The 26,923-nt window shown below is 34.6% G+C and overlaps 3 protein-coding genes across 3 annotated transcripts; 2 read left to right on the top strand and 1 right to left on the bottom strand.

Annotated features, from left to right (window-relative positions):
* Window positions 1-15,787: 15,787 nt before the first annotated feature.
* Window positions 15,788-17,726, top strand: LOC112735641 (uncharacterized). The gene is made up of 8 exons (XM_072232130.1): window positions 15,788-15,879; window positions 16,145-16,268; window positions 16,377-16,457; window positions 16,535-16,617; window positions 16,710-16,807; window positions 17,113-17,250; window positions 17,373-17,482; window positions 17,696-17,726. Exons 1-8 carry the CDS (start codon window positions 15,813-15,815, stop codon window positions 17,724-17,726), a joined length of 732 nt encoding a protein of 243 aa, XP_072088231.1. The 5' UTR covers window positions 15,788-15,812.
* A 4,371-nt stretch (window positions 17,727-22,097) lies between these two features.
* Window positions 22,098-22,571, bottom strand: LOC112735640 (uncharacterized). The gene has a single exon (XM_025785168.1). The coding sequence runs from the start codon at window positions 22,569-22,571 to the stop codon at window positions 22,098-22,100; it is 474 nt and encodes a 157-aa protein (XP_025640953.1).
* A 1,963-nt stretch (window positions 22,572-24,534) lies between these two features.
* Window positions 24,535-26,336, top strand: LOC112734668 (protein SLOW GREEN 1, chloroplastic). Its single transcript, XM_025784083.3, has one exon. It carries the CDS (start codon window positions 24,948-24,950, stop codon window positions 25,971-25,973), a length of 1,026 nt encoding a protein of 341 aa, XP_025639868.1. The 5' UTR covers window positions 24,535-24,947; the 3' UTR covers window positions 25,974-26,336.
* Window positions 26,337-26,923: the final 587 nt, after the last annotated feature.

The following is a 26,923-nucleotide window of genomic DNA, read 5'->3' as shown; positions in this document are numbered from 1 at the left end:
GGCTCAAGATCCTTGCTTTCATGCATGATATTTAATGCCACATTATATGAAAATATTTCATTGACAATTGTCTTATTTTGGTCCCATTTTTCTCCTGTAAAGACATAATTTATCGGGATCTCATCATTTTCATAATTTTCAAGTATCTGAACGTATTTTGACGTTAAAACTATATCAGAATTTTGGACAAATACAAGTGTCTTTACTATGTCTTTTTTCACAGGAATAGTATTTACCTATTTTCTTTTTCGAAAATTTTTGTCTTTGGAACCGATAGGCCTGCCACGCTTCTGGCGTGAATTGGTTTCAGTGGCTATTTGTCCGACTGGAACATCAATTCGAATTGAGACATTTTCCATTGTTATATAAGATTTGGTTATCCTCTTTGTATCAAAAAATGTATCAGGCAATTCATTTGCTATTCTTTGCAAATGTATAATCTTTTGAACTTCTAGTTCACATTCCCTTGATCGAGGATCCAAATGCATCAAGGATGATGCATTCCAATTAAGTTCCTTTTTAGGAAGCTTATTCTCTCCCCTTGATGTTCGAAATTTTGATTCATCAAAATAACAATTCGCAAATCGGGTTTTAAATATATCCCCAGTTTGTATCTCAAGATACCTTACTGTAGAAGGAGAATCATATCCAACATATATTTCTAATTTTCTTTGGGGTCCCATTTTTGTGTGAGAAGGTGGTGCAATAGGAACATATATTGCACACCCAAATATTCTTAAATAGAAAATATTTGGCTGCTGGCCAAAAGCTAATTGCATAGGAGAGAACTGATGGTAACTCGTTGGCTTCAAAGGAATAAGTGTTGCGGCATGTAAAATAGCATGCTCCCAAGTCGAAGTCGGGAGATTTGTTCTCATAAGTAAGGGTCTAGCAATTAATTGGAGGCGTTTAATAAGTGATTCTGCTAACTCATTTTGTGTGTGAACATGAGTTACTAGATGTTCAACACTTATTCCATTAGCCATACAATAAAAGCATCAAAGGCTTGGGAAGTAAATTCTTCAGGATTATCAAGACGAATTGCTTTGATTGGATTTTCTAAAAACTGTGCTTTTAATCGAATAATTTGAGCTAGTAATCTCGCAAACGCCAGGTTGCGAGAAGACAATAGACACACATGTGACCATCTCGAAGATGTGTCTACTAGGACCATAAAATATCTAAAAAATCCGCATAGTAGATGAATAAGTCTACATATATCGCCTTGAATTCTTTTTAGAAATTCAGGGGATTCAAATCCAATCTTTATTGGTGATGACCTTAAAATTAACTTTCCTTGAGAACATGCAGCACAACAAAATTCATTAGATTTAAGAATCTTCTGGTTCTTTAGTGACTGTCCATGGGAGTTTTCAATAATTTTCCGCATCATGGTTGTTCCCGGATGACCCAATCGGTCGTGCCAAATTATAAATTCATTTGGGCTGGTAAACTTCGGATTTACAATGGTATGTGATTCAATTGCACTAATCTTAGTATAATATAACCCATATGAGAATGAGGGTAACTTTTCTAATATAATATTTTTATTTAAAACATGAGTTGTGATACATAAGTACTCATGATTTTCCTCATTCATTGTTTCAATATGATATCCATTTCAGCGAATGTCTTTAAAACTCAATAAGTTCCTTAGAGAGTTAGTAGATAATAGTGCATTATTTATTATGAATTTTGTTCCTCCAAAAAACAAAATTATAACTCTTCCGGAGCCTTCGATCACATTGCCTGAGCCAATAATAGTATTAACATATTCTTTTTTTGGCACAAGACGAGTAAAATATATATCACTTTTGAAAATGGTGTGCGAACTTGCACTATCTGCAAGGCATACATCTTCATTATATATCCTTGCCATTTTTTTCAAAGATAAATAATAATAAAATGAGTAGTAATACATGCACACTCAAATTGACTTTTTGATTGGAATTATTTTTCTAAGAAACACTGTACATACTATCATATACTAAAATTTTATTATTATCACTATTATTAATATTATTATTAAAACTTGACACATTTAATGATTTCAAAATTCTTAAATATAAACATTAATATTTCATTATTTATATACATCATATTTGAAACTTAAATACATATAAAATAAAACTTAACAATAAATTTCTTACATTATCTATTTACATGAATACTTAACAATCTCACATATTAAACTATTCTATCATTGATCAAATGACCAATATTTCCTTTAGGATCCTCAAAAAAATCAAATACATCATAATGAGTGGTGGAATTTTCAGCATCATTTGGAACGAAATTCGTTTCCTTTTCTTTCGTCCTTTTTCAAAGATGTTTGATAAAGATCGACTAGGTGCCTTGGGGTACGACAGGTATGTGACCAATGGCCCTTTCCACCACAATAGAAACACATATCCTCTGTTGATTTATTTTGCCCATTGTTTCTTTCCTTATCCCACTTCTGGTGAGATCCTTTCTTGTGAATGTAATTCTTTCTCTTTCTATTATTTTTCTTGTTGCTAAAACCTTGCCATTTACCTCTTTTGGGGTAATGATTTGCTGCATTTGCTTCAGGAAATGAGGCGACGCCAGTTGGGCGTGCTTCATGATTTTTTAAGAGCAACTCATTGTTACGTTCAACAACAAGAAGGAAGGAAATTAATTCAGCATATTTTTTAAATCTTTTTTCTTGATACTGCTGTTGTAGGAGCACATTCGAGGCATAGAAGGTTGAAAAAGTTTTCTCTAATGTATCATTGTTAGTTATCTTTTTCCTACATAATTTCATTCATGAGGTGATTCGAAACATTGCTGAATTATATTCATTTATGGATTTAAAATACTATAGACGCAAGTGCGTCCATTCATATCGGGCTTGAGGAAGTATCACCGTCTTTTGATGATTATACCTTTTTTCAAGGTCTTTCCACATATCTGCAGGATCTTTTAATGTGAGATATTCATTTTTCAATCCTTCGTCAAGATGACGACGAAGAAAAATCATGGCTTTGGCTTTATCCTTTTGGGATGTATTATTTTCATCCTTAATGGTATCTCCAAGATCCATTGAATCAAGATAGATTTCAGCATTTAGTATCCATGATAAATAGTTGTTTTCAAATATATTAAGAGCATTAAATTCAAGATGAGAGAGTTTCGACATAATGAAAATTTGTTACCTGAGTCTTCCTAATATTTGATCAGAGTCTCGTGTTGATAACGTGTTATAAAATAAATAAATAAGGAAGATATAATAAATATAAAAAATGTAAATACAAGACTCTAGTATTAATATTTACCAATATATATATATCAACTTAAGACTCAGAGATATATAGAAAGAGAAGGAATTTTTATTTGTTATTGTAGCGTACGTATGTACATTTATGCTTCACTATTTATAGAGGTGAAATATTTACATTTTCAAACCTCTTTAATGTAATTTATTTTTGAGAATGTGTGAGCCGCCCATAATGAATGGGCATCCACATCATAATCCTTATCACAACAAAAATAAATAATTTTAAAATTTATTATCAAAATTCGTCACCCTCTCTTATCTTGTTTACACTGTGAACGAAATACGTGGAGGCTTATCTCGTTTACAGTGGAGGCTTATCTCGTTGACAGTGTAAATGAGATAAGTGTAAATGTATTTCGTTTACCGATACAATGAGACAATTTTCTATCAGTTATAAAAGGATGTCTAACCCTTGACATTCTCTACATTCATCTCATATCTTCTTCTGTCCCGTTTTTCTCACAAAAAGAAGGCAATAATGGCCAGTAATAGCGTATACATAGTTGTGTGTATTTATCCCAATTGTCGTATGAAAAATAATGACAATGGGGTGATATTTGAGTGTGAGAATCTTATTCTGTTGCACACTTAGCGTGTGAATTCGTTGTCCGAGTTGAAGAGTTTGATTTTGAGCAACCTTGGTGGCATAGAAACGAGGGAGGTCGGAATGGTGGGGTATAGGTTGCTGGCACCGTTGGGTAATGAAGTTTTTCGGTTTTGACTATTTCGGCTTCTAGGGGACGAGCATATGCGACTCATGTTCGACATCCATAGGAGAATCATGGTGGAGCAAGTGATGGAGCTTTCTGCCGAGGTTGGAGATGTTGGTGGTGGTGGTTCTGTACACTCGACCTATGTACAGGACGACCGACCTCTCGCACCACCACCCATTTATGTCGCCATTCCAGTGGAGGATATGGAGATGGGTGAGGAAGACTCTGACGAAGAGTACGCTGCCGATAGTGACGACAGTGATTCTTCTAAGCAGGGTGATGACAAGGAGTTTGTTTCAGAGACGCCCGCTTCTCCCAGAGGTTGAGGGCAGCCATTGAGAAGAACAGGGAAGGCATCTCGAAGATGCGTGTTACTCATTGTGATAGGCGGGCTTCCATGTTTATCGTGGAGGAGTTAGAGCCGTTCGAGGGTTGGTCGCACGGTTCCTTCCGTATCTGCCTTTCAACATGCAGTTCATCATGCAGAAGGTCGTAACAAGTTACAAATTGATAACTAAATAAAGATATAAACAGATGTTACCTCACAGTCATATGATACATGTAGATGGATCGCTCCGGTGGACACCACTGAGAAAATCTCTGGTATATCCAGGACATCAACAGCAGAGTGCAACCAGTGATGTTCGTGACGCCTTGGTGTGCCGCCGAGCACAATGACTGGTATGTCCAAGCCAGCACGGCCGAGCCCCAAGACAACGCCCAAAGTCCTCAAGAAATGGGAGCTAACGCAGATGGACCAAGTTGTTCGACTAGTCCGTCATCAGATATCCTCCGATCAGTAACATGATGTAGCATCTAGCGTACTGTCGGAGGGTCTTTAGACCGTCCGCAGGGGCATCTATCGGACATGATCCCGCAGCCATACAAGCTTCAGCGTGAATGACTCTTTCCTCTGCGCCGCCTGCTGTGGAGCCACCAGAGGCCTGGCACCCAGCAGCCGCTCCACCAACTACCACGTCTCCGTCTAGTACCACCTACCGAAGTCACGGAAGCACCCCCCCAATAGGGTCCCCGTGGGCGTATAGCCCTAGGTGGTACACCACATCCTACAGGGTGATAATGACCTCACCCCACGGGAGATGAAATGTGTGGGTCTTTGGACACCATCGCTCCACGAATGTCGTAATCAGGGCATAGTCGAATGTGAAATTCCTAAGGTACCATGTCGCCGAATCTAGCCTCCCTCAGATACGGGACGATGGCGTCGAGTGGAGGAAGGGTATGACTTACTCGTCGCGGTAATAGAAGGCGAGGTCTCTGAAGAAAAAATATATGTTCACATTTATCTATAAGTAATTTTAAAACGTTTATTGGTTTTTTTAAGTTTAACGGTCCTTATAATATCACTCAATTTTTAAATAGGTTTCTATATTTTTTTACTAAATTCCTACACTGTTTTAAGTTTTGTAATTAGATCTTTTCAGTATAAAAAATATTAAAGTTAAATAAATACTTTTTTATAAATTATAGATTTTATAATTAAGAACATAATTAGATATTTAGTTACATATTTTTCAAAAAAAATATTATTCTGTTAGTTTTAATATATTTAACATAAAAAAATTTAATTATAAAATTAAAAGGAGTATAATAACTAAATTAAAAAATAATAAAAAATCTAATTATAAATTTGTCGAAACTAAAAGAAATAAAATAGAATTCTAAATTAATAATTATGTAGTAACAACCTAACACAGGTGAAATAAAGAGAGTTACAAATTTCTACCAGTGACATATTCCTCACTATACAAACAATATTCTAGTTCTTTACGACTATCCTAACTATGGCTACATACACACATATATCTATATGGGACTGCATAAAATTCCACGAAGCAGAACTAACCGTAAAGTCGGCTGTCCCGGCGTAATGCGAAGTCTCGTTCATCCTGTTGATGTCTCCATCGTTACCAGCTGCGCGCACTATTGTCGTATTTATCGATTGTATGGTCAGAAAGGGGTAAAAAAGAGAAAAAAAAAGTGGCTAAAAAGTTCAAATTGGTGCCCGATCAAACGCTGTTAACGAGTTGTATATATAGTCGTCGCCCTCTCTTATCCCGTTTACACTGTGAACGAGATAAGAGAGGGTGATGGATTTCGGTAATAAATTTTTAAATTATTTATTTCAGTAATTATTATATTTATTTTATTTATTAAAATAAAAAATCCCATATATGATTAGATAATTTCGTAAGTAATAGGTTTAAAAAATTAGTTATTTTTAATTTTTTATTGATATATTTTTTTAATGAATAACGGGATTAAATGTTTAGAAAATTTTTATTAATATAATTGATTGTTTATATAACAATTTTTTATAATGATAAGTGCATAAAATTTAAATTGTTATTGATGTTTGTAGAGTAAATAGTTAAATTGAACCCTGAAAGATTATTCGATCTCCAAATTAATCTCCAAAAGATTAAATTAATCAAAATTGTCTTCGAAAGATTTAAAATCAATTACGTTAGTCTTTCTGTCTATTCTGTCACTAATAACATTAAGTTTTGCATGCGTGGCGCGTTAGTTTTTTTTGTCAAGATTCAAGCCCACAAATGGGCCTAAACCATTAGAAAATCATAGCCTAACCCACCAACCCGACCCGGCGATCACATACTCTCCTCCTCTATGCGTCTCAGCCTCCATGCCGGTTTCAATAGCTGTTGCCTCCATTAGTTGCAGCGACTGTTCTATTTCATCAGTCAATGCCTCAGCTTCACTAAAGCTATAATTGCTAAGGATCTTATTTACATCCATGTCACTATGATCATCAATATCATCCCTTGAGCTATTCACCTTGCTCTCCTTACTTGCCCCAACTTCAAACTCAACAACACCATCCCGATTGTGATGAAAACCACTACTCTTATAGGCACCATCATCATCAGCACCATCACGAGCACCACCACCATCAACACCATCAACAGGGATAGAAAGCTCAACCTTGTCACCACTCATGCACCTTGTTTGCTTGCAAGATGCTTTGCCTTGATTTTCCGTGATGCAAATATAGCCGCTAATTATTTTTGTGTCTTGGGTCAGGTCAAACAAAGACCCAACTCGGAAGAGTACACAACCCGGATTGACAGCACGGTGATTCGGCTTATCCTCCTTCAGAGTTCTCATGCACCGCTGCATGCCTCCATTGGTGAAGAGAATCTGATCACAGTTCCTGCTCCGATGCCACCATTGCCATATCCTCCGCTAGCCTAGCCTCACGATACTGCTGAGCTATAGATCATTTTATTAATCCAGATTGATGTGCCACGGCTGCTGCCATCAATCTGGTGGTGTGCTCACGACTGCTTGGCTATTTCTGGCATTGCCTCCACTACTGGTTCATGCTACCACTGTTGCTCGCTACGAGGGCTGTGTTCCTTCTGGGTTGATGAACGCTCGTTCTCTCTAGCATGAGTCTCGTCCACCTCGTGAATTAGAATAGATTCTCCAATAAGACTGTGATTAGGGAGATCTCTCTCGAGTTCTGTTTGATGTCTTATTTTTATCTTTTGTTTTTTTTCTTGTTTTGTTTCTTTTTCTTTTTGTAACTAATCACAAAAAAAGATATTTAAGGTTGTTTTACAAATATAAAGAATTTTGTTAGTCATGAGTAAATATATCATAATAAGTTGGACCACATTATAAATACTTTAAGCAGCTCCATCTCATGAAACTTTTTTGAAAGCTCCATCAAATACTTTGCCTAGATCCTTAACTGCTTCAATAAGAGACGAAGAACCATGTTTTTGCAAATCTCTTCAGTTGAGAAAGTTCATCACCATGGTGTCACACTCAACTTCAATATTTAAGAACCCAAGACTCTCAGCTAGCTTCAAGCTCGTATAAACTAATAAAATTATAAAAGAATAAGAAAAGAAAAGATGAAGAATTTTTATTGTGTTTAATATAGAGAATAATGCTACCTATTCATACTAAATTGATCATGAATTTTTAAAATAGCTAAAACAATCAAATTTTCTAGATGATTCCGTTAGAGAAAGATAAGCATAACAAATTTAGTAAAGGATAAGCATAACAAACTTTTGAAAGATGAGATAGGATAAAGATAAGATAAGAATAAGCGGTTTAATACGCCCCTGCAAGCTGGTGGATAGAAGTGTCAATAATCCACAGCTTGGATAATTTTCGATGAAAAGGTTGAGGAAGACGCATGCAGCGTGGTGATGCAGAGCAAGACGCGTACGTGCTGCGTGGTGATGCAGAGAAAGAGAAAGGCACGACGGAGCTAGGGCTGCCGGTTGCAAAAACAAAGAAAGAGATGATGTGTTTGAGGGAGAGAGAGCAAGCAGCGATCTTTAGAGAGCGCGTAGAACGTGGTAAGAGTGCTGACGGAACTACTTAAACAGAATGCAAAAGGAAGAAGAAAGCGCAGACAAAATTGTTGGAAGAAGGAAGTGCAGACAGAACTGTCAGAAGAAGGAAGCGCAGACGGAACTGTCGGAAGAAAGAAGTGCAGACGAAACTGGCGAAAGAAGGAAGTGCAGGAAGTACAGACGGAACTGATAGGCAGACAAAACTGCCGGAAAAAAGTCCATATTTATTTTTGGAAATTTGGCCATAGTGATTAGTGAATGATCTATTCCATGAATGGTAGTTGTTTCTTGTTAGAACAGGAGTAACTAAGACTGAGGTAAGATTTTCACTTAGATAGATATAATAGAGATTGGTTTGATCGTGAGCTAGATTGGAAGATTAATTATTCAATGTGGGATGGGATTGAAACTATGATAAAGGGGGGTTGAAACTATGACAAAAATATGAAAAGGAAGTACGGTGGTTTATTACCAGAAAAATAACAGCTTATCCTCCTTAAGGAGGATACCATGACTTTGATACCATAATAAAATTGTGAAAGACTAAGAAAAGAAAGATAAAAAAAAATTTATTGTGTCTAATATAAAGAACAATACTACCTATTTATATTAAATTGGTTATAAATTTTTAAAATAATTAAAACAATCAAATTTTCTAGATGATTCTGTTAGAAAAAGATAAGTATAAAAAACTTTAAAAAAGTATAAGCATAACAAACTTCTGAAAAATAAGATAGGATAAAGATAAGATAAGATCAAATAGTTTAATATAAACTCCCCACAATTTAGCCATATTAACGGTGGAAAACCCTATATTAGCACCCCCACAAGCACCATTATTGTTTGAGCTCAAAACTGAACCGCCACAATTAATCTTAACGGGTCTTCTTTGCTGCCGTTAAGGTAGGATTCTCGTGCGGGTAGGGTAGGATGCGGGTTGAGCTTCAACCCTATTCAATTAACGTGCACCCTATATATGTATATGTTATATACTTATATAAAAATATATTTTAAGTTGATATTGAACCAAAGACCTCTCACTAAATGTAAAAGATTCTTAGCCACTAAAAAAAGATCATTAATTGATAATTTAATACTTTTTTTTATATAAAAGTCAATTTTATTTTAAATTATTATCAAGTTATATAATAATATTACATCTTTTGTATAATCTACGGATTGAATTGGATATACACAGATTAAGATGATTAGAATTAGAGTTGGGATATTTTTAACCCGCAAATAGAATAAAATTAAATTTATATAAAAATATCGATCCATAGATAAAATTAGAGTTAAATCCAAACCCTATACTACCAATTCCATGATGACTCCTAACTGCCGTCTTCATTCCTCTAAACCCATCCTCATTATCGTACTTTTCATTCACAATGCTGTATATATATTAAATAGAAATACACAATGCTTAGATTATAAAAGAGTTAATACTCAAAATCGTCCTCGAAAGATACCTCGATCTCCATATTAGTCCCCGAAAGATAAAGTTAATCAAAAGAGTCCCCGAAAGTTACACGAGTTAATCAGGTTCGTCCTTCCGTCAATTTGCTTGATGACATGGCTAACGTCTGCTCACGTGGCACGTTAACTTCCATGCTGGCAGAGAAGGAATACGACGCCGTTTTAAGGGAATGTCCAGATAGACATGAATCGGCGTCGTTTCGTGGAGATAGTGGATTCAAAACGTTGCAGAGTGGAGTCACCCTCTTCCATAACGAGTATCTCCACGTTTGGCTCCAAAATTGTTTCGTCTCCGTCAAGCCATGCCCTAACCCCTTCACGTTGCATTCGAACATCGCCATCGACGTTTGTCCTCGTTGGCTGACGATCAAAGCCGAGTAGCTGTAGGTACTGAGAAGAGCGGTCGTCAGCTGTTAGCAACATTGTTTGTGGAAGAAGCAAGCGTGACGGTTAGAGGTAAGCATTAAAGTTTTTTCCTTTTTTTTGAAGTCAGTTTGTAGGCTGATGTGTTAGGGGTGGCGTTCTGTATATCTCTGTCTTTAGGGGTAGGGGTTTGTGTGAGTGTTGTTTAAGGTTAGAATACATTGCTTTGAATGCCGTTGTGATGATATTGTGTTATGGGTGTTTGATGTTAATGGGAGTTAGTTTTCGTTGTTGCATGTTTGTTTTGGGGTTAGGGTTTCTTATGTTATGATTGAGAATAGGCAGTTGCAATCTGTGTGGGCTAAGGAGGTTTTCTTGTTTCTGCTTGTAGATGGAAGGTCCTCCGATGACCTTTGTGTTTCACCATGGGGGACTGTTTAAGAAGAATGCTGAAGGAGATATGGTATACGAACCCGATAATACAGAGGTGCTGATGGGGGTTGAAGGAGACACGCTTGACGTCTTCTTTGTAAGGGGTTATTATAGGGAGTTGGGTTACATTGAAGCTGGAAGTTGTTGGTGGAAAGATCCTGGAGTTCCTCTTTCATCAGGGTTGAGAAGCTTGGTCACAGACGCAGACTTGGTTGCCATGTGCAGGGATTGCAGGAGAAACCACAATCTGATCAATATCTACCTGGAGCATTGTATCTCTCAGCCTTGTATAGTAGACCAGATTGAGGATGAAGTAGTGAATGTGGAAGCAGCAGGGTTGAAACAGGGGAAGTGCAGCTCCCAACCTGTGAAGAAACCCACAAGAATTGATCCTCAGTCCCAGAAGCAAACCTGTCACCCCAACAGAACAACCTCACAGCCCAAGTCACAGCCCAAGTCACAGCCCTATCAGATGCATGTATTGCAGTGAGATAGGACACAACAAGCGAAGCTGCGCAAAGAAGAAAGCAACTGAAGCTGAGGAGCATGCTAGGCAGCTGCAGCTGCAACTAGCTCTGGTTGCCCCTGCTGCAGAAGGGGCTGCCCCTGAAGCAACTACTGTCCCAGCTGAACCTAATCCAGCTGCAGCACCAACACAGACCCCGACAATTATTGATGTTAGCCAGTGTGACAGTATACCACCAACACAAGAAACACAACAGGTAATCAGCCATATGTGATTCATTTTAAACATTAGCTATTTCATAACTCTCATTTATTTAATAAGCTAAATCTAAATCTAGATGTACCATTAATTTGTGTAGGAACAACTCGCTGCTAGGCCATCGAAGCTAAAGGTCATTAAAGGGAAAGCCAGAATTCAGTCGTCTCCCAAAGCTACTGTAGCCGCACCAGTTGCTATCTCTGCTGAGACAATCAAGGGGACTAGTTTAGCCACTGCTAAAAAACTGGCTGACTTTATGACCTTCGTTCCTACTCCGGCTTTCAAGCCCCCAAGAAAGACTGATAAACAACTTTGATTAGTGTTGAATTGTATTGTCGTTGAACTCGTTTTTTTGTGTGAGGATACTTTCTGTTATTTTGCACAGGGCAGTTGGAGTGACATTATGTACATTTTGGTTATCTATGTCAATGCAAGTTGTACTATGCCCTTTTATTTTGGTCTAGGATACTTTTTAGGTTATGTATCCTCATGTAAAAGCTTATGACTTTGATCTGGTCTGTTTTATGTTTACATTATCTACTCAATGTTTAACACTACTTTCACTACTGATTATGTCCATTCCTTAGTACATGTTACTTTAATAGTCAACCGAATTGGTTTGGAACCTTTCAATTGGATTGTGTTGTCTTCATATAAAACAACCAAATGAAACATCTATTCTCATTCAATGGATTCATCTCATTACACCATCAAGTGTTTGGAATTTGCTTTACTTGGAACGACACAACAAACTACAAACAATCACATTAAGCACAACTACCACAAACAGGAAAACTATTAACATTTTCAATGCTTTTACTTCAGCTTCCAAGCTGCCCAGTCTCCATGCCACCTTCAACCTCCATTCATCACAGTCACTATCAACCTGCAGCTCAGCCCCATAATCTTTCTTCGTTGCACCTTGGCCCATCCCTTCATACTCATCATCCTCAACCCACTTAAAGTAGTTGCAGTGACTGCCCTTCTGAAAATTCAGAAATCACAAAACAAAAAATCAAACAAAATTCCAACACACAAAACAACATCAAAAACCCTTAAAATCTTACACCACACTCACCCGGTACCTTGGACATGCACGAAATAGTCTATCTGGGTTCTCCGCTGTCCCAGACTTTCTTATCGCAGCCTTCAACCCACAGAAACATGATTCCTCATGGGGTTTCCTCCGGCTTCGCATTGAGGCGCTGGAACCATTACTCCCGTTCGAGAACAACGACACACCGCCACCACGGCCTCCATTTCCGGCCTCCATCGTTGCCCCAAACCACCAACTTGAACACGAACCCAGCTATATGGCCATCTGATTGATGAAGACGACCTATTTATCGTGGAATTTAGGATTAGGTTTCAAACACTTAGGGACTCATTTGAACTGTTTTCTCAAACTTACCTTGTCAGCAACACGTCATCACACGTGGGCCTCTTCCACGTTGGAGGCTAACCACACACATCAGCAACAGTTAGCCAGGTCACCAACGCAGTTAACGGAAGGACAAACGTGATTAACTTGTGTAACTTTCGGAGACTCTTTTGATTAACTTTATCTTTCGGGGACTAATATGGAGATCGAGGTATCTTTCGAAGACGATTTTGAGTATTAACTCGATTATAAAATAAAGACTAAACCAAATTGATTTTAAGAACTAAAATTAAAATAAGATTGATAAATAAATAAAGATTCGAGTAAGTATTAAATCTACGGAAAAAAAAGATACAATAATCAAATGGAAATTTTAGGTGAAACTGAAAATTTTTAAAAAGTTTTAAAATATATCAATATATTAATATTTTAAAAAATTTTAATTATTAATCTTAATTATATATATATATATATATATATATATATATATATTATAATTAAGATAAACCAGTATAACAATACACTTGGAAAGTTTTCAAATCGTTGAAGTGAATTTGATATTTTCATCTCCGTATATTAATATATTATGTAAGATAATAGACTATGTAAATTATTCATATATAGTTGAAAACTACAGAACACATGAGTAGAGGTGAAAACAGGTCAAATCAGGTCAAATTTTATTCTTAATAAACTTGGTTTGAACCTGATCTGCAGTCTATTAGTTATAAATTTTTTTTAAAGTACTAAGTCTGGCCTGGTCTGAAGTCTGTTAAAAAGTTTGTTAATTTTTTTTTATAAAAATAAAAATATTACTTAAAAAAATATTTTTTAATAAATATATTTATATATAAAATATTATATTTAATATTTATAAGAATTTTTAAATTTTAAAGTATTTAAAATATATAAATTATTTATAATTAAATATAATAAATTTAAAATATCTTATTATTTTGTTAATAATAAAAAAAATTATTTATATATATAATTATATATTAAAAGGCCCAAACAAGCCTGACAGGCTAGACTAATTAGTGAGTCTGAACCTAACTTATTAATTTTTTTTCGAGTTAATTTTTTTAAAAAGATGTTATAGAAAAATAAGAATAATTTTATATTTAAATATTTCATAAAAAATATTTTTCTTTATTAATTATATTTAAATATAATAATATAAAAATATTTTTTATTTTTCTAATATTATTAATTTTATTATTAAAAATTTAACAAATACATTAAAAATAAAAGAAATTTATTAAAAAATATTTTTTATTATCATCTAATGACATCTAAACAAATACTTAGTGCTTGTTTGGGCACTATTAAATCGATAAAAAAAGATATTTTTTCAATGAAAAGATTTTTTTTATTTTTTAGTGTGTTTGACAAATTTCTAATAGTAAAATTAAAAGCACTAGAAAAAAAACATCTTTTTTGAGATGTTATAATTTACATTTTTTTCTAAAAAAAAAATTTTCCTTAAAAAAATGATATTTTTCACATAATAAATTAACAAAAAGTACTTTTATCTCATTTTATCCAAACATAATTGATAAATAAAAAGATATTTTTACTTGAGATATTCAAACATAAAATCACTTTTACTTTTATAAAAAATCTTCTAAAAAATTATCATTAAAAAAAAAGACCTTTTTCAAAAATGGCATCTAGTGCTTATTTGGGTGCAATTATTTTGATAAAAAAGATCTTTTTTTTAACGTATTTGGCAAAGTTCTAATAATAAAAGTAAAAGTATTAAAAAATAAAAAAACATCTTTTTTGAGAAAATACAATTTACATCTTTTTTTAAACGATATTTTTTCTTTAAAAAGAATATTTTTTACATAATAAATAAACAAAAAATACTTTTATATTGTTATACCCAAACATAATTAATAAATAAAAAAATATTTTTATATGAGATATCCAAATATAAAATTATTTTTATTTTTTTATAAAATCTTTAAAAAAAATAACTCAAAAAAATATATTTTCTTAAAAACTCATCTAAACAACCCCTAAATTCCCTTCTCCGCGAAGGGTATCCCATAGTTCATCGAGGTAATAATACTTATTATTAATTAATGATACTGGAAAAAAAAATTCATCATGAACCATATGGGAATAACAATATTAAATTCAAGAACGTATCAAGAATAACAAAATAATTTAGGAAAAATCACTTCTAAGAACCGTTAAGATTGGTCAATTAATAAAAAGGATAATTTAAATTAAAATTATTAAAAAGAATCTACTTAAATGATATTTAATTATTTAGAGAGAAGAATTATCAAATCGTCATTATTGTTGATTGAAGATTGAACAATTCTTTTTAAAAAGATTATTTCTCTAAAAATGATTAGTCTTGATTCTTGAACGATGAATATAAATAGTCTTAATAATAGTTTTGCCTAAATATATTATTTTTAGTGGTTAATTTTTTTTTTACATATTTTGAAATGAATAGAATATTTTATTTTAAAAAATTGATCTCCTATGTACACTTCTCGCTAAGAAATATTTTGCACCCATATATCTCTTATGAAATTTCTGCCGAATCAGATCAACAAATTAAATTGGATTAGAATTTGTGAATAATTTAATTCTGGGATAACCAAAAATTAAATAAATAAAAAGAAAGAAAAGAAAGAAAGGCGTGCCATGTCACTTGACAGTGATGAGTCACAAGAGCAAGAATTACTACAGATAGATACGGTGCCCGTCAAAAATAAAAAGAATAAAAACACAGTCTTTTTTTTTTAAATTAAAATAAAAGAATCTTTAATTCCAAGAAAAAAAATTATTCTATCTTTAATAGAATATTTATTTTTAAATTAAAGATTTTTTTTATTTTAATTTAGAAAAAAATCCCAGAGTAGCGCTATTTAAAAATAAATAGATAACAAATCTTCGCAAACAAGTAGTATTTATAAAATTAGAAAATGCATAGATAATAAAGTAGATGTAGTTCGTGATTCTTTATATATTCCATCCTATAATAAAACACAAGTCTCATTAAAAATTTTCAAGATCAAACAATTTGTGTTCTCTTATTCAAAACGAGATGGTGGGGATGAAGAAAGTTAGTGTGCACATGAGGAAAGGTGCCAAGACGGGAGAGAGAAAGAAAGGTAACTATATCACATGAATTGTGATCTAATTCTTCATAAATTTATCCTTTTATTACTTAATTTCGTATCCTAGTCTTGACTTTTTTTTACTCTTTCAAGAAGTTTTATACTAAAAAATAAGTTGAAATTACTGGTTCCTAGCATTCTTTTTTTTTTTTTAACTAAAAATATGAAGATTCAAACTCGCAACCTCTTAAATGAGTAGGAAGAAATTATGTCATTTGAGCTATTATTTGTTGGGCATTCCTCTTATTTTAATATAAAGGTAAAGGAAGATATGATGAAGTTGATAACGATGAAGATCATGTGTTGCCACAGCGTGCGTTTGCCCCGTTTCGTGCTCCAATGACAACTTTCTCATGTTTGATGCAACACTTGGAACACAAAAAGTATGTGGCTTTTTTTTTTTCTTTTTTTAAACAAAAATTATTTTATATGGTACGTTTGTATTTTTGATATGGTTATTGTAACTTTTTTGCTTTCTTTCATTATTGAAGGGCTTCTTTTAGAGAGGAAGGATTAGCGGCTTTTATTAAAATCTTTAACGAAGGAAATCAAGACAGTATTTTAGAAAAATGGTAAGGCTATATACTATTAAATTGTTCAATTTTCTTAAATAGATTTAAATTTATTAATGAGTGTTTTTTTTTTCCAGCTTCGTTACTTACCTGTACCAAGTTTTGAATTGCCTTAAAAAAGGTTTGACTAAAGAGAAACAATTGGCTTCTCAAGCTCTTGGTTCGTCTTAAATTCTTCAAATTTAATAGGCTAATTGACTTTTATTTTTCTTAGGCAATAACTATAACCTAACTTGATATTTTTAATTTCAGGGTTAATGGCAATAACAGCTTTTGAAACTGATAATGCAGAAGAAATATACGTATACACAATTTCTTTAGTTACTGAACTAGTGCAAACTCCTAACAAGGTACTTTAGGATACAATCTCATAATATTTTTAAGTTATTAATAAATAAATATAACAGAAAATGATAAATTCTCTCATGTGTGTATTCTATCGACCGCTCAGTATAACGGGAGTCACGTTTGATTTTTTCATTGAGTTTGACAGATCCAAGTGAACATAAGAGATCAATATGTCCAAATTTTAAAAATATTAAGGATTTAAATATCAACTGATCAAAAGGTCAACGACCTATTTATCTTTTTCTCTAAATATAAATATATGAAAAGATGTTCGAAATTTAACAAAATCCTAATCTTTTCCATGCAGAGTTTGGAACCATGCGGCTTTATTGCTCTTATAGAGTGTTTGACCATAGTCACATCTTTCTGCGCAAGCAATTCAAAGCAAATTCAAGAAGTCATGCAAGTGATTTGGGAATATATCTGTCCTAAATCCAAACTTGCTGTAAATACTTCGCTTAATTAATCCTTAGTTAATGTTTTATTAATTTAAGTATGATCTGTTTTGTATATATTTATTATTACTTACTTACGAATCTTTTCTTTTCTTTCTTTTTGTTTTTTCAGGCACTTAAAAACCAAGCCTATGCTGCTAATCTATCAAAATTGATTTATGCTTGGTTGTTCTTACTTACAAAAGTAGATAGCTGGGAAATTATATATGGTCATTGGCAAGGGTGAGTACATTAACTTTTTGTCTTATATAAAAGTTTAATTTTAATGCATAAAAAATTATATTTTGTTGATATAATAATATATAATTAGATAAATTTAAAAATTATATTTTTAATAATGTGATAATACTTAATTAAATGTTTGTGTAAAATTCTTGGGTGCATGAAAGTTAAATTCTCAATGTGATCTTAATTGTTACAATTTATAAATGACAGGAAAATATACATAGTACAACTTTGCGACTAATTATCCAATATTAAAATTCATAAAATTGCTATTTATTTTGAAAATAAAAGAAATTGGTTAATGTTTAACTTTGCTTTAATTTACGATTCTTGATGCAGGGCAATTTGTCAATTCTTATCTTTACTCAAAGAAGATGCAACTTGCGTTGTTGCCGGTGAAGCATTAGCTTTGATATTTGACTGCGATAAAATTGATAAGTTTTTTGTTAAAACTGAAGAATTATTATTAGAGTCTTACGATGGATTAAGAAAATATATTAAAGACATCATTTTGAAGCAACTAGAGAGCACTTCATTGGAAGCTAAAACTGCACTTCCTCTTAAACAAATGTTCAACAATGCTGCTAGAGCCTATTGGGACGTCTTAATGTACTTTAAGGAAGATAAATGTCCAAAATATTATGAAAGATTTGATGGACAAAAATTAATTCTATCATCATGGTCTTCAATTATACAGGTATATTGTTGTTTGTTTTTCATTTCTCTAATCAATCTAATATGTTTTTAATTTTGATTTATTTCTAACACTTTTTTTCCTTTTATGAATAGCTCAAGTTTCTCAAGAATTTTCTGGGAGAAGAAAATTTTTCAAATTATATGCTGGTTAGCTTTTTAAAAAATTAATAAATTATTAATAAAGATAAATTATTTATTATCAAATATTTAAATTTTTCTATCGTTGTTATATTAGGGAAATAAAGTCATCCAGCAATTATTTACATTTATACCGTACCATGAAGAGGAAGATACTCCATGCCTCTATGAACCTACTTTAGAAAAGGTTAACAAAATAAATTTTGTTTTTGTTGGATAAACTCAATTTCTTAGTTTACTAATATTTTACTTAATTTCTAACAGGTTGAAGCAAGGGTATATATTCCTGGTACTCGAGAGAAAGATCCTGAGCTGTTAACAAAAAGTGAAATAAAGAAAGAGCGAGAACAAGTATAGCTAAGCTTCTTTTTTTTTTTTTGTTGTGTGTATCTTTTTATTTATGTGTATATTTATGTTATTTTATTATTTCATGATTCATCTTGTAGATAAAGTCAATTATTGATAGATCAAAGACCAAACTTATGAATAAAAGGCGCATATTTGCAGAGGTGATGATTTTTCCCCACCTTGTGTGATCTTTTAATTATATATAAAAATATGTTTAATTAACTAATTTATACTTAAATTTATTTTGTCTCAGGAGAGGAAAGGCAAAGTGTATTGCAATGAAGTTGAATAGTAATTCTCTTAGAACTACTTTCTTTTTCCTAATCCATATTAATTTTTGTACATGATTAACTTTGAAAATCCATTTGATTTTCAGTTATTGAGTATTATTAAATTCGTAATTTTTTATGTTTATCTTTTAATGTGACCTTCATATGCATTAAAACATATATAATTAGATAAAATATACAAATGTTAAGTAAATAATAATTTTTTTATATTTATTTTGTATTTCAAGTAATACGAATAACTGATTTTTCGAAAAAAAAATATTGACTTTTAAATAATAGACTACAAAAAATGAAAATTTACCTGTTTAATAAAAGGGCAACTCTTGTTTTTGTTGCATAAGTGATTCACATTTCAATGAGTGCGCAAATGATGAATATGCAAATCAATTTAATTTTTCAAAAATAAATAATAGAATAAAACAAGCCAATATTATATGGATGTCTTAAATGTAATAACGTTACTTTGTTGTTTTGTTTGATATTTATATATAAATCAAATTTATTATATTCGATTTAGTCATGTTAATGGTAAATCGAATCAATAAAATTCGAATTAATATGTATATATGTAAATCGAAATAACAAGTTTTAATTTAGTATGGTTTAAAATTCGAAATAAGTTGCCAAGAAGCAATAGCTCAAATGGCATAGTCTCCCTCATACTCAATTAAGAGGTTGCAGGTTCGAGTTTCTATATCTTCGGTAAAAAAAAAAATTCGGAATAAGCTACTTATAGTAAATCGAAACAGTTGATTTCGAGTTATAGCCCATAGTAAACCGAATTGATTAAATTCGATTTATAAAGAACGTACACTATTAGTAAATCGAATGTGTATATATATATATAATTCAAATTCACTTGTTTTGAATTACATTTCGCTATCTCCCCACTCCCAAACGCACCATCTATCGGTTGGACGGAATTGTCCATATTGCTAGTAGCATCCATGAAGAGATTAGTGAATGAAATTTATTTTCTTTAAGATAGACCAGAATTATTAGTAATATTAAGTTGCTTAGAATTTATTATAAGCGTTATTAGAATTTTTAAATTACAAATAGTAGTTAGAGTAGTGATTAGAAATTCTGTTAGAATTTATAAGTTTTAAATGTTAAAAGTTTAACTAAGTTAGAAGTTTTGTTAGAACTTAATTTAATTTAATTTAAATCTTAGATGTTAGATTAATTATGCACTAAAAGTTTAGTCTTTCAAGTTTAGGAAATAGAGCGAACCCTTAGAGGAGGGTTGTGAAGTGGAGGAATTGAATTGGGAAGGGTGAATAAGGTGATGTATGATATGAATAATGAAATGATTTGATGTGAAATATTTGAGGAAGTGCGAAAATGTATGAATGTATGAGTAATGAATGAGACATAATTAATAGAAATGATGATATTGATGAGTTGGATGTGAGGAAGGCGGTAGGACGCTGATCCCTCGATCTTTTTTCCCTGTATTCTCTGTGATTGTGATGTGTTGGATATGGGGAAGGTGGTAGGACACTAATCCCTCGATTCATTCTCCCGAATTTTCTTATGATTATGTTGTGCGGGATGTGAGGAAGGTGGTAGGGCACTAATCCCCCGACATTTTTTTCTCACATTCTCTTTCTCTGTCTGCAAGATGACAGGGCACTAATCCCCGACCGATATGGCACAACCTCATTAGGGGAAGGTGGTAGGACACCAATCTCCCGATTTATTTTCCCTAGTGTATGGCTCAAGGAGAAGGTGATAGGGTACTAATCCTCCAATTTTATGCCTCTTGGAGATGCACAGTCGAGAGACGGCATCCGGGTTAGCTACCGGAATGTGTCAGGTTCTGGCAGGACTTTGGAGGATTGGAGGAAGGAGAGATTGAGGTGTTAAGTTAAAATTGGACTAGGACCTAAGTACCATAGATAGTTCACCTGGTTTTTAGTTTAAAATATAACTCTAAGTTTTTAATCTGAGTGTCGGAGTTCTAGAATTGTCTCTGACTTTTCCGAGACCTTATATATTATTTATGTGGGTACTACTACCATGCCGAGAACCTCCGGTTCTCGTTCCATACATATGTTATCTTTTTCAGATGCAAGTTGTGAGACACCACGCTAGGCGTCTGGAGTTTCAGTTTCAGCGAAGTTAGGTTATGGGCTTTTTTGTGTTTTGCTATATATATATGTATAGATTTCTTCTTAATATATGTGCTTTACTTTTGTACCTCATAGAGGCTTGATGGAAAACTAGGGTTTATTTTGAGTATTTTGGAAAACTTAGGATTGTATATATGTATGTAAGTATTCTCCGACCAAACTTGGCTTCGCAGGTTAAGCCTGAAGCTTGCTATTCTGTACCTTTTTACCCCAATAAGGGGGAGGGTAAAGCTCTGTGTGGTAGGGTGTTACAGGATCAACCTCATCCATGGTAGTCCAGATCCTAGTAATCCTGAGACGCCCTTCAGACTCACGTCTCTTGGTGGGATCGGGTGTGACTGTGGGACCGTCATCTGGTGGTCAAAAACCTTTTAGGACCGGAGGAGTGAATCCCATCTGGTAGACATTGAAGACCGAGGTAAGGTGATACACCTCACGCACATAGGTTGCCCAACTCAAACGTGAATATGCACAACATGTCAAGGCATGGCAACATGGATGATGAAGTGCTTGGAAAAATCCGCAGTCACATGTCTAATCCCTTAGGGACACTATGTAAGAGACAAGTGAGAAGTTACCAGTTGGAGTAGTATCGGCCATAGTAAACTCAGAATTATCCCTATCATACAAAATCATGGTGAAACACCTTAATGCCTTCATATTAGCCTCTATTGTGTTCATCAGATGCTGACTAAATTGCTGTTCAGTCCCTAACTGTGCCTCTGCCTCTCTTCCCTTACGGATAAAGAAGCTCGACCAATCTCCTATAAGAGGACTTCACCAACGAACAAACTAGAAGGTTCCTCACACCTTTTAGTATGGAGTTTTACACACACTCGGAGATGTTAGTTGTCATATGCATGAATCTCCGACCTTCGTCTCGATGTTGAGTCCACTTATCATACTCAATCCTGTTAGCCCAGTAACAGATTGCGAGATCTTCGGATTGGAGAATGTCAAACCAGTAGTAAAACTCGACCTCAGTTTTGGCGTAAGCAGCGTTTACTAAAAACTCTTTGCATCCTTACCCTTAAAATTCAAGGTGAAATTTGCTGCCACGTGTCGAATACATGTCCGGTATGCACTAGGTGGAAGCCAACCACTATCCGGAGCCTCTAATGCAGCTTTGATGTCATTGTGCCTATCAGATATGACTAGAATACCTGGCTGAGGCGTTACATGCCGCTGAAGGTGAGACAGAAAAAATGACAACGACTCCGCATTCCCACCCTCTGCAAGTGCGAGCACAATGGGAATGATGTTGGAATTTCCGTCCTGAGCAATCGCAACCATCAGTATACTCCCGTATTTGTCGTACAAGTGGGTTCCATCAATACTAACCAACGGCTTATAATGCCGAAAGGTCTCGATACACGATGGAAATGTCCAAAAAAGCCGATGGAAATAAGCTGATGACTCATTGACTTGCCCACCAACTTGCATAAGGCTTGTCTTCAACACTGCAACGCTACCTGGCATCATTATTCATATACCCATCTCGGCAACTCATTATATAACTCCTCCCAATCTCCGTAAATTTGCGCAACGTCCTTCTGCTTAGCCAACCAAACCCTCCTATAAGTCGGTCTGAATCCAAAATGTGCCTCGTTCGTATTCTGCAGTACCTTGATCGACATGACAACATCAGCTCTAATCATAGGCAGTATGAAAGCAGATATAACATGATAATCAAGCATCTTGTGATCACTAGATATCGACATGGCCAAACATGTATGAGGTTCGTTATACTACCTTACCTCCCAAATACCTTTTCGCTGGCGAAGAGTGATCCAAATCAACCATGTGCAACCGTTGCCAAACTCCTTACACTTTTCATGGTACTTGACATGATCAAATTTTAACAAGAATACTCCTCCTTATTCATCATCGCTATCATCATCAATCGTGGCGAGTTCCACATCATTATCATCATCCTGTAGTACATCTTCGACATCATCTGGTGCTCCACCCTCTCCGAAAATCGGGATCATAACAGGAGTACCGGTCATCGCAATAGCAAGCTGGCCGAAGGGTCGGTCATCACCTATTATTCGTTACGATCGCAATTTTGATCAGCTGCAAATGACGGAGATGCAACTAAAACTGCCTCAGGTGCAATGCTGGCATAGATGATGAGGCACCAACAGACATTGAACTAAAGGCTCCTGACATTGCTAAAGATTGAGGATTCTGGTTCGATCCTCCTGAACTACAGACCACATCTCCAAGCTTGGCCAATAGCCCATAGGTCATCACCTTAGGAAACTGACGACGACAGTGGAACAAAACTTGCAAATCTTCATCATTGTCTATCACGAAGGAATCGTACTTCACACCATCACGTACAACAGAAATCGAAATTTTATAGAATAACTTCTCCATCCATTTTATGCCATGTAGTCCTAGTTTTTGGATTATAGTATTCTGAAACTCAACGAATCTCGTACAAGGTTTGATAAAAATACTCAACGGATCCTTATTAGTAAATTTTATTCCCTATCGCATTTTTTTCTTAATCGACCCTCTATAATGCACAAGAACTAAAAAGCTCTCATCACTAGCCATTGTGAGTCCCACTTTAATAAGAATTTAACGTTCTGCTCCTATTTATATACGTAAGTATCATAGTAAATTGAATTAATTAAATTCAATTTATTACCACTATCCGAACTCGTGGGTACCCATCCTGCCCTTACCCACTCGGGGAGGGTAATTACCCGCCCTGCACCGGGATGAGTTTTTAATGAGACGGATTCTTAGGCAGGGCGGAATCAGGTTTAGGTTAAACCCGTCCTACTCGTCCCGGTATATTTAATATATATAAAATAATTAGTAAAATGATTAATAATATTATATCATATTTAAATTTTTACTTTAATCTATGTTATGTATGTAATGATGGTTATATAAATTTTAAAGTTTAATTTTATTTGTTGAATTTTAATAATTATAGAAGTAAGGAGAGGCGGATACCATAGGAGCGGATTAGGGTTTAACTTTTTACTACTTACAGATAGAAGCAGGACAAATTTGATACAAATTATTATAGAACGGGATAGAATCAAGTAGGGCAAAATCCGCCCCTACCCATCCCATTATCACTCCTACTAATATGACTAAATTGAATTTATTTGATTCAATTTATATATAAAAAAAAAGATAAATCGAATTTATTAGCTTCAATTTACATCATTTCATTGATAAAACCGAATATACATATAACATTTTTTCTTCTAGGACAATCATGATACCACTCATCCTAAAAGCTTCAGCTGATGGAAAAAGATAACACTAATGATTATATCTCTAATACTCCATAAACCTTCATTGTACACATTATACAAATATTCTATTGGCTCCAGGGGCGGAGCTAGAAATTTTTTTGGGAGGGGCCAACATAAAAAATATAAGTTAAGAAGAAAGGAAAATTAAAAATAAAAAAAAACTAAATTAAAAAATTGAAACTTATACATACATATTAATTATTTTGGGGGGGGGGGGCATTGCCCTCCTTCTCTATAACGTGGCTCCGCCACTGATTGGCTCCTCATACTTTCCCTTATATGATTTATCCTAAATAATATAAAAGAAAATTCGAAGAAATAAATAGAGGCATGATCGCATGAGGTAGCGAAGAAGCCACACGCCCACACCTACCAAGTACCCACCCACTCTCACCCACAGTTTGACAAAGACTCAACGTTTACAAGTCAAAGACTCCAAGTTTAAAACTAAGACCAAGCCAAACACCAAAACAACACAATACACTAGTACACTATTCTCAGGCACATCATCCCCTTGTGCCTCGAGTCTTCCACTACCGTTGTTGACTCTCTCACAAACCCTAATTCAACCATGTCTTCTTCCACTTTCACTACCGTCCCGCCCTCCTTCTTCTCCTTTGCTCGCTCTCAATCCCTCCCTCCCCCTAACCTCCCTTTCCACATCCCCATTCGCCGCTCCTTCCCTCGATTCACCGTCTCCGCCCATTCCTCCACTTCCAATTCCACCACAGCCACCAATCCCATTCTTCGCAACCTCAAAACCCTAGCCGGTGCCGCCGTATTCGCCGCCGCAATCGCCGTCAAATTCTCCGCTCTCCCCGCCCGCGCCGAACTACCTCCCGCCACCGTCACCGCCGCCGAGCCGTCCCCTCAGATCCTCGAAGAATCCACTACAGAAAACGCCGCCGCCGAAGCAGCTGCAACAACAACAGCAGCAGCATCTTCCTCTTCTTCGTCTTCTTCCCCTCTGTCTGAGTTCCTCGGAACCAACGACGAAGCTGTCAGTGCGCTCAAGTCGCTGCTGCAGCAGAAGCTCGAAGTAGGCGAGGACGAGGAGGCGCTCTCCATTCTCAAACGGTTATGCACCGCGCAACCCGAGGTAACAGACTGGAAGTTCCTCACGGCAAGGCTAATGAGCGAAATAGGCGAAATTGAGAACGCACGCAAGGTGTATGAAGAAATTCTCGCTTCGAATCCCCTCTCGTTCGAGGCTCTATTCGAGAATGCGTTGTTAATGGATCGGAGCGGAGAAGGAGAAGCGGTGATGAAGAGGCTGGAGGAGGCTCTTGCGGTAGCAAAGGAGAAGAACAAGGCGAAGGAAGCGAGGGACGTGAGACTAATCATGGCGCAGATCCAGTTCCTTCAGAAGAATGTTGATGAAGCTTTGGGGATTTATCAGCAATTGACCAAAGAGGACCCTTCTGATTTCCGGCCTTACTTTTGCAGAGGAATGATTTATAGTTTGCTTGATCGGAATGACGAGGCGAAGGAACAATTCGCCAAGTATCGAGAATTGTCGCCAAAGAAGTTTGAGGTTGATGGGTACTTGAGGACTCCTTTGTCAAGGATGAAATTGTTTGGTTCCGACGAAAGCTAAAAGAAAGTAACAAATTTTTTTTTTGGAAAGAAGTTGAGTTTCTTTTGGATAATTAGAATAATAATAATAATAATAACGATGGGTGGCTGGATACACACAGACACAAGAATTTGGAGTCTGATTTTATCCTGTGTGAGGTGAGTGTTAGTCTCATCTGCTCGATTCTAAGTTAAATTCTTTCACGTTTTAAGAACTACAGTTAAAATGATTTGTATGTTTACTGAGAATGATAGAGACTAGTACTAATAATGTGACAGACAATTGAGTTCCATTGAACTCTGAATCTCTGATACACTTTTGTAGAAGCTCGGCACTTGCAACAAATAGTGTTTGTTTCCACTTTAATCCATAATGTTTCCTAAATATAGTTTTCTGTTGATTCCCCTCATTTCTCAAGTCGATCATGTTGCTGATTTGTTATTATGGAATCTTGCCTTTCTATATGTTTTAAGCTTGTGGGTTTGCCAACGTATTTGGTATGGAGTGTGGATACATATGCTTTATTGCCTCTTCTTTCGTTCACTTTTTGCGTGGTGATCACTAAGTCAATCACAATCACACTGCACAAAATTTTAAGCACGCTATTTCTGCATTGATTCTGTGAGAATAAAAGAAAGGCAGAGAGAAAACAAAGGGAGGCAAATAAAGGATGGAAGAGAGAAAATAGTGGATAGTTAAGAAGTTTTTATAGGAAACTATTTTATAGTACTATGTTCTCTTGTTATTTATAGAAGTTAGGAAAGTATATAAATGAGTGAAATTAAAATGTATTTAATTCAATTAAAAATCAAAGGAATTCACATTCATAGTTATTATTCATTTTTTTTTTTTTAATAATTATATAGCGAGTGTATTATTGTGAATAATGTTCAATTTTATATTACTTTTTATCTATTAGAAGTCAAAATTTCGCTGCAGACTCAACAATTGGTATCAACAGCCAATGTTAT

This window comes from Arachis hypogaea, chromosome 3 (assembly GCF_003086295.3).
Source record: "Arachis hypogaea cultivar Tifrunner chromosome 3, arahy.Tifrunner.gnm2.J5K5, whole genome shotgun sequence".
NCBI classification, from domain to species: domain Eukaryota; kingdom Viridiplantae; phylum Streptophyta; class Magnoliopsida; order Fabales; family Fabaceae; genus Arachis; species Arachis hypogaea.
This window is presented reverse-complemented; position numbering and strand designations above follow the sequence as displayed.

What these genes read in the sequence shown, in the direction of transcription:
- LOC112735641 (XM_072232130.1), top strand. Translation starts at nt 15,813, where the DNA reads ATGGTGGGGATGAAGAAAGTTAGTGTGCACATGAGGAAAGGTGCCAAG. An exon ending in GACGGGAGAGAGAAAGAAAG is followed by an intron (nt 15,880 to 16,144) that starts GTAACTATATCA and finishes TTTAATATAAAG; the next exon opens with GTAAAGGAAGATATGATGAA. An exon ending in GACAGTATTTTAGAAAAATG is followed by an intron (nt 16,458 to 16,534) that starts GTAAGGCTATAT and finishes TTTTTTTTCCAG; the next exon opens with CTTCGTTACTTACCTGTACC.
- LOC112734668 (XM_025784083.3), top strand. Translation starts at nt 24,948, where the DNA reads ATGTCTTCTTCCACTTTCACTACCGTCCCGCCCTCCTTCTTCTCCTTT.
- LOC112735640 (XM_025785168.1), bottom strand. Translation starts at nt 22,571, where the DNA reads ATGCCAGGTAGCGTTGCAGTGTTGAAGACAAGCCTTATGCAAGTTGGT.